A 10328-nucleotide genomic window follows, 5' to 3' on the forward strand; every position below is an offset into this window, starting at 1 on the left:
GCACAGTCTTTATTTTACAGTTAAAATATAAGTTTATCAAATAAAGTCTAATGTTACAAATAATCGGGGATCCCTTTAATAAAACTCTCAAATAGTTAACCATTGGAAGTGCATCAATGCCTGAGATACCCACCCAAGTCAATATTTTTTTACTAGTGTAGTAGTAAAAATTAATCAGTATTTTTACATACATTTTTTTGTTTGTTTGTTTATTTTGTTTATTAATTAATGGCACCTGCTGGAGATTCACCGGTGAGAGAGGAGGAGCCGACTCCACCTCTTATAATGAGTTTGGTGATGCACCTGGGTTGGTGGCGACAAAGAAACCCAGTGGTGTGGCGTGTGAAGTTGCTGCAGCAGATAACTAAGGATTTTGATAGATAAAGAAAGTACGGTGTGGGTAGACTCCATGAAAGGAGTCGTCACCTCGGGACTGATCGACCCAGAGGGGAGCGTCGGATGTTTGAGCTGGGATTTCGTTTCATTACGTTTGTTTGGAARAAACCGACGGCTGGACGCTAATTGTTGGATTGTACACTGGAAAGGTCACACCCCTGCCACTGTATTTTGCCACTTTTTGGAAAGAACGGGGGATCATGTTTTGTTTTGTTTTTTTTTTAAGAAAAAAGAAAAAAAAGAAATCTTGAACAGACCATCTGACGGAGTAAGGAGGAATCGGCCGCTTTGAGCTGACCACCAGGACCGTGACCCACGGCGCTGAAGTTACAGGTAGGCCCTCACCTCACTCTGTGACCCGTCAGGTGCCAGGTTTTGTTTTCGTTTTTATTTATTTGTTACCACCCTACACTCTCACTTAAGTGGAGAGAACGAGCCTAGAGAGTAATGGGCGCGTAACATTATTAAAAACATTTATGACTGCATTTGATCATATATTTCCTTTCTTAAGGAAGAATTTTCTTTGAACAACAAAGTCAGTGAGAACATGACAGAAATCTGACATTTTAACAAAGTTTGGTTACATCTGATTCAGCTTATCCTCTTTTTTTATGACTTTTTTATAGTAACCACAGAAGGCCCTGCCCTGAACACAAACTGAGCATCACCCACTCAAACACAAAACACCAGAACAATGTCTGTAACCGTCCAGTGAAAAAGAGAGGAAAAATGTAAATATTTCTCAGCAGCTGCTGAGGTAAAAAAACAAAACAAATAAAAAAAAAACATAATGGTAGTTACAAACACAAAGAAGCATCTGAACAGGCCTCATTGCTGTGGCAACTTAATCAGCCACTTCAGGTAAAGATCCTAATCCATAAATCAAAGTGATTTTCAGCTTTTGAGCTCTTCTGCACTCTGCTGCTGCAGCTGCTTCCTGAATGTTCTGTTGAAACTCTAACGAGCAGAACTTCTACTTCTACATACTAAATTCAAATTTTCTTCACCAAGTACACAACAAAATGTGTTTTAATGTCTAAAATAGTGGATTCTGTTTGACATGTCCCATTTAAAATAGACCTATTAGCATGACTAGTTGCTTTTTAATCCTGAATGTCTTTTGTCTCAATAAAAACTAGACTTTTTAAACATCAGGTAAATAAATGTTTACATATTTTGTCTTGTAAAAGTCATCTTAAATAGTGTTTTATTTTATTTTACTTTATTTTATTCTTACTGAAGGCCCTGTCACACTAAAAAACTTATGCCAACTAATGAACATTTTAAAGACATCTACGTTGAAGATGGAATTGAAAAAATCAACAGGAAGCTTCTTATCGGCATGTACATAATGTAATTTGAACAAATTGATCAAATTTATAACTTTTATTAGCAATTTAGACATAAAAATATTTCTTTCAAATAAATTAAAGCATTTATTTGGTAAATTGAGGGGAAGGTTATTGGATTTTAAGTTGATTTATCCAGAGTGCAGAAAATAAATTACAGTGTTTGGTGTTTTGGAGAATGGGTTGCAAACAGTGGTGGGTACAGTTCCACTAATAGCTGAACTAGCTTCTCATTTAGCAGATTAGCTTTTTTGTTTTGTTTTGTTTTTTCTTTTTTCTAACTTTGGAAACCATTAGCGGACTGACTAGCTTCCACTAAATTGGTTTCTACTAATTTCAAGTCCACTAAAATATTGACAAGTGTAAAACTTCCAAACTAAATGACCCCACTCCTGTTTGGTGTGGTGGTGGGGTCCCCCTGACCCCTACCTGATTAAGCGGTGGCTGGAGGGGCAAAGGGGAGTTGGGGTGGGGTCATTAGGTGGTGTTTGTGGGTGGTCTAGCTGGCTCCCCAAGAGGCAGCCATGACCTTTACTTGCTAGCTTTGTTAGCGCGCCGTAAGGACAGTGGGAGGGTTAAGCAGAGCTGGACGTGTCAGGAACTGTGTATAGCATGTAGCATCTTTAGCAGCTAAACCTCAAACTAAATAACAAATACAAAAATTAACTATAAAATATTGTAGAGAAAGTATTTGCTTTTTTTATTTGACTAACTTCAAAAGGTATTTATAAAAATACAAACTCGAGCAAAAGAATGGTTTTATTTTGAAAGGGGTAAACTGGAAGTATCACGTGTAGACAGAGCTRCAACTCTGGTTTGGATTGGCCGATTTACCCCAAAYAATCCCACCCACCTTCAAACTAAACTAATAGGATCAAACCAACAGGTTTGTGTCAGTCCCACCAGTTTTCAGATGGAGGGAGATGAAGACGTGAGCAGTAGGGGTGCAGCGATACAGAAAATTCATGATTCGGTTCAGTTCCATACTTTAGTCTCACAATTCGATATTTTTAATACAAAAAAGAGAAATGTCCACGCCCTTCTTAACTTGTAATTCATTGAAATTAATTATGAACATTTGTTTAACCTCAAAAGTACAGTTTTTAAATTAAATGTTGCTGAAACWGCAAGTWTCTCAGTGGATCTGCGCTCGAAAATGCAGCCTAGGTGGAGTAGTCGAACACAGATCCACTGATCCTTCAACACAGAGCATCTTCAGAAGACAAGTTGATAAAATAAATTAAAAAAAATCTGTATTGTTCCATACATAGTGTGTATTGAACCTAAAGCTCTGTATTGAACGGTTCAATACGGGTACTGTTGCACCCCTAGTGACAGGCTGAGTGACAGTCATCCTAGCGATTAACGCTAGCTTCCTTTTAATTTTGTGTTTAGCAGATTAGCGTTAGCGGTGCTAAGATTATTTTTCTAGCGGACTAGGTGTTAGCTACCCTAACTTACAGCAGTGCCCATCATGGTAACTTCTTTACCCCATTAAAACTCCTCTGATCCACTCTGAACCTCACCTGCCAAAGATGAACATCACGGTCAGAATGGGCACCAGCTTCAGCTGCTCTTCAGGCAGTAAAGTGGCCATAACGACCAGGTTGAGAACGTAGAGGAGTAACTGCTCCAAGGTGGACGTGACGAACAGCCGCTGAGGACTTTGTCTTCTGGGATCAGACTCCTGCAGGTCCAAGGAGCCGGAGCAGAACTGGCAGCCTGCTCCCACCAGCATCGCTGTGAAGAACAGAGCAATAAGTGAGTTAACATCTTGAATCTGGGTCATCTTTTCTGTCCAACTTGTCTGACCTTTTCTGATTTTAGATTTTCCTCATTTGAATACAGAAACTCCCGGCAGACTGACCCACATGCAAATCAGAGCGCAGAGAGTTTGCATGTGTTCTTTTTTTTTTTTCTGGTTTTGGAACGTGAAGAAAACGACCGAGACAATTAGTCCACAGCCTGAGAGACAGAGATGCAGCTGATCTCATTCGGTAGTTTCCATTTAAAACTATGTGAAGGAAATTATGTGTCTCTACAGAGACGTCTGCTGCTCTGAGGTTTGAGGAGCGTGAAATTAAAGAGGACACTGGAACGTTCCGAGACGAGGCAGCCAGACGAACCAGGTCCTCTTTAATCTTTATCATTTATTATCGCCCGCTGCTTTCAGCCATGTCTGTTAGCAAAATGTCTCATAGGAAGCTGCCACAGATAGCTGACCTTGAAAAGCACAAAAATGACTATAACTCAGTTAATTTCACAGATAGGGAGCTAAAATGGTGTTTAATCTGATCCCAAACACAGATTTTGACAGTTTTCACAAGATCTTTGTTGGAAATTGTGTTTGTTAGTAAAATATCTTCGAGGTTGTGCACTGCGTACCGAGCACGACGGGGAGCGCAGCCAAGGAGCAGCAGCAGAAGGTGAAGACGAGGCGGCTGCTCATGTCGGGGCAGTCCGGGGGCCTGATGGGGACGTAGAAGTAGAGCAGGTAGAGGAGGCCGGCTGCGCACAGCAGCGACGCCAGAGCCAAGAGGAGCGCGGGAACTCTGCCGCCCCGACAGCAGCGACTCTGGCAGCAGCGACAGCAGCGGCGACCCCGATCCGAAGCCTCCTCGGCCACTCCGCCTGCCTCTGCCACGCCCTCCGGGGTCCACACAGCCAGCTCCACGCTCTCCCGTGGCGGGCCTATCAGAGGCCGGCCCTCGTCCGCAGCGCTCTCCAGATTGGTGGACTCCGGACTCCATCTCGGCGTGTCTGTGCCGTTGGGAACGTCGCCCTGAGGGGCCGGGGTTGCGGGGGCGATGCAGTTTTCCGTATCGGCGTCCAAACTGTGAGCGGGGATGATCGGGCTGGAAAGAGTCTGATCCGGTTCGCCCTCCTCCGTCTGATCTGCTTCAGGCTGATCTGGGAGGTGAACTCTGGGCTGCTGGTGGCTCGAAGCAAAGCCTGCAGAATCAGAACAGGTTTTATTAAAGAATCATAAAGAAACTGAAAGAAGTCGACCACAGATCTAGTTTACTTCTTTAGATCCAGAGTTCAAAGTGTCAGAAAAAAGTTCTGTCCCACTTTTAAYCAGCAATGATTTGCAAATGATGTTTTTTTATGGGGTGCTAAATTTAAAATAAAATGTTAAGAAATGTCACTAATACATTTTCATTAATTAGCTCATTTTCTCAGAGTAAAATCCTAGTTTAACAATTTCTACTAACATTTTCCTGTTATTTAACTCACTGTTTAAATGTTACATGTATTATTTGAAATTTATATAAACATTAAATTACTAAATCTAAAAATGTGTCAAGCTCAGTGGTGGGCACAGTTCCCCTAAAGCAGAGGTTCTCAAACTGGGGTCCCAGGACCCCCAGGGGTCCACGAGCCGTATCGTGGGGGTCCTCAAAAATTTTCAATAAATTAATTTGATTTTTATTTTTTTTAAATGCATATGGGGAACAACGCACTAGCAAAACAAACATACTAAACCAATTTAAATATTCCCATAGCATTTAGGAGTATTTTTAAAACAGCATGGGCATTTCTAAGGGGGTCCCCAGACCCAAAACGTTTGAGAACCCCTGCCCTAAAACACTAAAGCACTAATAGGGGAACTAATTTCCTGATTAGTGCTTTAGGGCTTTTGCTAATTTTAAAATTTATTAGTGGATTAGCACTTGTTAATTTTATAGGCTAAATTTAGAAACACTAACTGAGGTCTATAAATGTTATTGATCAACGTTAATGTTAACAGCTGACAGTGAAAATTTTGTTCATATGTGTGTCACTTCTCCACCAGGTGACAATATATTAACACAAATCCAGCTGTGGAATGTTAATGATAAGTCTTAAGAGAGCAACATGACGATATGTGACTCATGTTGTCTGTTGAAGAATGTTCATGGGTTGACTGGGTTCTTTTAGTGCTTTAGAATTAGCTTTTGCTAAACTTTTCAGTGCRTTAGTGCTTTAGAATTAGGGGACCTAAATATTTGAGTTGGTGGAAYTAATTTTTTGAWTAGTGCTGCCCACCACTGGTAAAGCTTAATATAAAAGGTAAAAACTTAAATGTTGTGATTAAATGCTGAAGTTTACAAGTATTTCAGGATGGAAAGCAGGCTTTGCTGTTGGTGCTCGGTTTTTGTTGTTGCGTCATCATCCTGAGACCAAAACAGCTGCTAACGCTCTTAATGCTTCCCTACAGGACCGCAGACTTGCAATTGTGAACAGTGTTAGCTATTGTTTTGTTGCAAGATAATGACATCTCACGCTGAAGTTTGACGTAGGGAAGTGTTAGCAGCGTTAACGATGTTATCGATATTAGCGGTTGCTTTTGTCACAGGACGATGCAGCTAGCTGCTGATAGTTTTGCTAATGCCGCTAACACTGCTGAGGATAGTATTTAAAATCTAAATTCAAAATGCGTTCATTGAAAACGWTATGGATGGTACCTGTGGTCCGGCAGTTTGAAGTGCAGCTCAGACACCGGCTGCACCTGCAAGTTTGATGTCTTGTAGGTAGTGTTGTAGTCAAGAACACCTAATTTGAGACCAAGTCAAGACCAAGAATTTCACAGCCTGGACCATGACCAAGGGAGGGCGAGACCGAGTCAAGACCATGACCAGRAAAAAAAAAAAMCTAGTGCCCTAAAAGGTACAGTATGCTGTATACAAGTAGCTAACTTAATATATAGAGCTAATATTAACACAACCTTTGTGTGAAGGCAGMGGAAAGACTTCTGCTKCAGAGGCAGATTGTTAACGTTAGYGAAGATAAAAGTTTAACGTTGTTCCATCGTYTCAGAAAGTGAAGCACTGCAGAATTTACAAGTTGTTGTATGCTTTCTCCTGGATGTTGATTTACAACTATATTCTTTATGATTTATGTAGCCAAACTGTTGGACTGAAAATTTTCAAGACATCTTGTCCTGTTCCGAGAGAAGCACTGTTCACTTTCCTGGAGTGCCACATGCAAGTGAAGGGTGGGTGGGGATGGGTGACAGCTGATAACTAAAATACATAAATAGCAATAAGTCAGGTTTAGATTTGAATCAGTATGTTTTAAATCCAATGAAAGCAACGATGTTAACAAATAAATTGGACAATAATCTGGCTATTTAGTGAYATTTCCACAGTTGTGGTCTCAAAATAAAATTCTGAGTACTCAATTTCCGAGACCGAGACAAGACCGAGTACAAATGCTGTCGAGTCCGAGACAAGACCAAGACCATCAAAATGTGGTCTTAAGACTGGTCTCATTTGCTACAACACTACTTGTAGGGAAGCGTTAGCATTGTTAACAGTGTTAGCAGCGTTAGCGTTTGTCTCAGGATGATGATGTCATAACAAGAGCCGATCACCAACAGCAAAGGCTGTGTTCCATTCTGAAATACTAAAATGTAAACKTCAACATTTACATTTACACATTTAGATTTAATATTTAGATATATAATTTAACATTTTTTATTTAAACATTTATACAGTGAGCTAAATAACAGTAAAATGTTATGGTGGACATTTTTTTTACTAGATTTTTACACTCAAACTGAGCTAAGTAATGAAAATGTTAGGGACGCTTCTTTAATTTACACTTGGCGCCCCATAGTTTATCACAAAATGTAAGTAAATAAGACTCTGAACGACCTAAAGTTTTATCTGGTGACAGACAGCAGGAACAACTCACTCATCGGCTGCTCTGGTGCCGGCTCCAGGGAGCGCTGGGAGCCCGAGACAGAATGGGAGGACGAGTGCAGCTCCTCCACCGAAGACTCGGGGCTGTCTGACACCGGCGCCAAGGAGATCTGCGTGTCCAGGTCCAGGAAGGGGGAGAAGGACAGCCTGGCTGGRTCGATGTCCTGGAGCTGGTTGATGATGTCGCTGATGGACTCCTTCATGCTGTCGAGCTCCTTCGCGTTCTGCCGGTTTGTGGCCTGAAGCCCCGAGGAGCTCATGGTCACACAGCCTGAGGGACCAACACACAGAAGAGTTCAAACGTTTCAGGTCTGGAAACTTTTTTTTTCCTTCAGTCGTAAAACTTTCTACTCAGAATGTGGAAAAATTTCACCACAAAATCCTGATTTAACTTCATTAGACTGGTGATTAAATGATGCAGGACAGATAAGATGTCAACTTTTGTCTTCTCTGTTTTAGCATTTTTTTTGGCACAAATCTAGTTTGATAAATGATGACATGAATCTAAAAAAAACATCTTATTTTGCTTTCCAAAGTCTGGCTGGAGATTATATTCTACGATTATTGGAATTTGGCATAAATTTTAGGCCTATAATTCAGTCAGTTTTAAAGAGATTAACCTAAAACCTGGCGTGGTAGTAGCTGAGACTGATCCACAACTCCTATTCTGAGCACTAACAGGTCAGGAAAGAGCTTTTGCCATTAACTGTTTGGAGTCAACTCGGTCTGTTAGCAAAATTTCTCGTGAACCACACCACCGATTTGAATGAAACTTTCAAGAACTAGTCGTTGGGTTTATGTCTAAAACTCATTAAATTTGGAAGTTAATCCAATTCTAATTTGGCTGCTGTTAGCAAAATATTTATAATCTGCTGATGGGTCAGAACAAAGACACAGAACAGCATTCTAAAAAAAGAAGAAAAAAGTTACCTCCAACTAAATTCCTGCATGTTATTAAGAATTAAAGACACTTTTTTAAACCCAAAAAGCTTGATGAGAAAAGTGTTTATCTTTTGACCCAAACAGCTGCTTCATCGAATAAACAGCTGCTGCTAAACAAGAACAGAAAGAGACGAAAACAGAAGAGAAAAAAAAAGTTACCTCCAAGCTGTTTTTCTACAAGTRAAGGAAAATATTTCTAGTAGTTCGGGTAAAATCATTCAGATTACCTCAAATAATTGCAAACAGGTGTGTAAAACTGCGACCGCAGCTTCCGGTAACTGACTTTATATGAGCATTTATGGGTAGAAAGGTTTTTTTGGAAGTTTTTTTTTGTGGAAGATTTTGAAAGAAAATAAAATATTTTAGTTTTGTTTGCTCTGACAAGAAACAGATCCAAAAGTGGTTGATGTGTTGCAAAATGAATGAAACATTAAGATGAAAAACATCATCAGGATTCGAATTTGATTTATTCAGAACAAAGAAATAAAATAAAAATTACAAAAAGTTACTTGTTAAAAATAGTTTAAAATTCTGGCTGTTTATTCTTTAAAATTCCACAACTTTTCATTAGTGTACCTTTTTTTTTATTGTGTTAAAGTCACAGTTATCACTGTTAGCAAAATATCTGATAAACCACTGGAAGAATTTTAATCAAACTGGAACAAACATGGCTGCCACAGCAAACTGACCTACAACTCAATTTAACAGATACTGAGGTAAAATGTGGTGCAGGTAGTAGCTGAGAATCATCCACAACACACATAGACTCAACTCTCTGTTAGCAAAATATCTAATGAACCAGAAGACGGATTTTAATGAAACTTTCAGACAGTAATCTCTGGATGAGCAGCTTCAACTGATTAMCTTTTGGCGTTAATCCAACTAAAGATGGACGCCTCACAGTAGCCAACACAACAGATATTGAGCTTAAACTTGGTGTAATAGTAGCTGAGTCATCCACAGCACACACTATGAGCGTGAAGTCTCACCATTTTATGAGTTCTTTTAATCAGAATCAGTTTTATTGTCAATTAACAGGATTTGCTTTGGTGTAAAGGTGCAATAGGTATAAAATAACAAAGAAAATACAAAGGATAAAGGAAAAATACAATCAAATATATAAAACATATGTACACCAGTTCAATGGAGTAATCAGAGCAGACATGGTTTGACAAAAGCAGCTAAAAGTGTCATTTATATTTAATGTATTATTTAAAATAAGGGAAAAAACCGTTGTTTTGGTTTGAAGTTGCAATGACGGGGTCTGCTTTTATATTTTCTTAAATTTGAAATCATTACATAAAGTCCAAATCTGACTTTTCTCTGAGTTTTATCATTAAAGCCAATAAAAGACATTTACTTTGTATTAAAGCTTCTCTCTGGGTTTATGGAACATCTGCAGATAAAATTTGGAGCCACTTTCTCCTGGACCCTTTTTTTTTTTTGGCGCACATCCAAAATGTGGCGCAGAGCCTTTCAGGACTCGGTCTTTCTGCAAACAACTGCGGGWCTTTACCATAACGAGCAGCAATCAGCCGTCGGGGAGAAATCGCGGTGGTTCCAGGCGCGGAAAGCTCCAAAATGCGCTTTGAGAGATCTCTCAAGTAAAAACATTTTTCTCTTTTTCTTTCTTTTTTTTTTAAACAAGCAAATTACCTCTTGTTTGGTGTTTGGAGCTGCAGAAAATAGCAGATTTGTTGGTAAATAAATAAAACAAAAGCGCATGAAGCCGTGCGTAAAGTCACGGCGCTCATTCAAGCGGCTCGCAGGTCAAAGCCAACAGTTTCTGGTTGAATTGGACTTACTTTAGTCGGAGCTTGCGGGGCTTTTTTTTTTTTTAAGAAGAAAGGGTCCCTCCGTCCTTCCCTCCCCCTCGGCTTCTGCTTTTTGTCTTCCAGGATCCTGAACTTCTGAATCAGATTTCAGGACGGACAGAATACGAGCCTGTTCCTCC

The 10328-nt window shown here is 39.9% G+C and overlaps 1 protein-coding gene and 1 long non-coding RNA gene across 3 annotated transcripts in view; one reads left to right on the forward strand and one right to left on the reverse strand.

Moving 5' to 3' along the window:
* LOC106516771 (transmembrane protein 79) overlaps positions 1–10328 on the reverse strand; it is a 15897-nt gene that overhangs the window by 3713 nt on the left and 1856 nt on the right. Inside the window, exons 1-4 of one of the 2 annotated variants that reach the window (XM_014007282.1) lie at positions 10180–10310; positions 7425–7703; positions 4131–4697; positions 3272–3485 (exon numbers count right to left, since the gene is read on the reverse strand). In XM_014007282.1, the coding sequence (XP_013862736.1) occupies positions 3272–3485; positions 4131–4697; positions 7425–7692 (1049 nt within the window). In that variant the 5' untranslated portion in view covers positions 7693–7703; positions 10180–10310. Of the gene's footprint in view, positions 1–3271; positions 3486–4130; positions 4698–7424; positions 7704–10179; positions 10311–10328 lie in introns of those variants that run through there. The other variant, XM_014007283.1, reaches the window with a different exon arrangement.
* The window catches only part of LOC106516772 (uncharacterized), a 5071-nt gene continuing 2396 nt past the window's right edge, over positions 7654–10328 (forward strand). The window contains exon 1 of the long non-coding RNA XR_001310130.1: positions 7654–7741. This is a non-coding gene — a long non-coding RNA (uncharacterized LOC106516772). The remainder of the gene's footprint in view (positions 7742–10328) is intronic.

This window comes from Austrofundulus limnaeus, unplaced genomic scaffold (genome assembly GCF_001266775.1).
Source record: "Austrofundulus limnaeus strain Quisiro unplaced genomic scaffold, Austrofundulus_limnaeus-1.0 Scaffold41, whole genome shotgun sequence".
Lineage (NCBI taxonomy): Eukaryota > Metazoa > Chordata > Actinopteri > Cyprinodontiformes > Rivulidae > Austrofundulus > Austrofundulus limnaeus.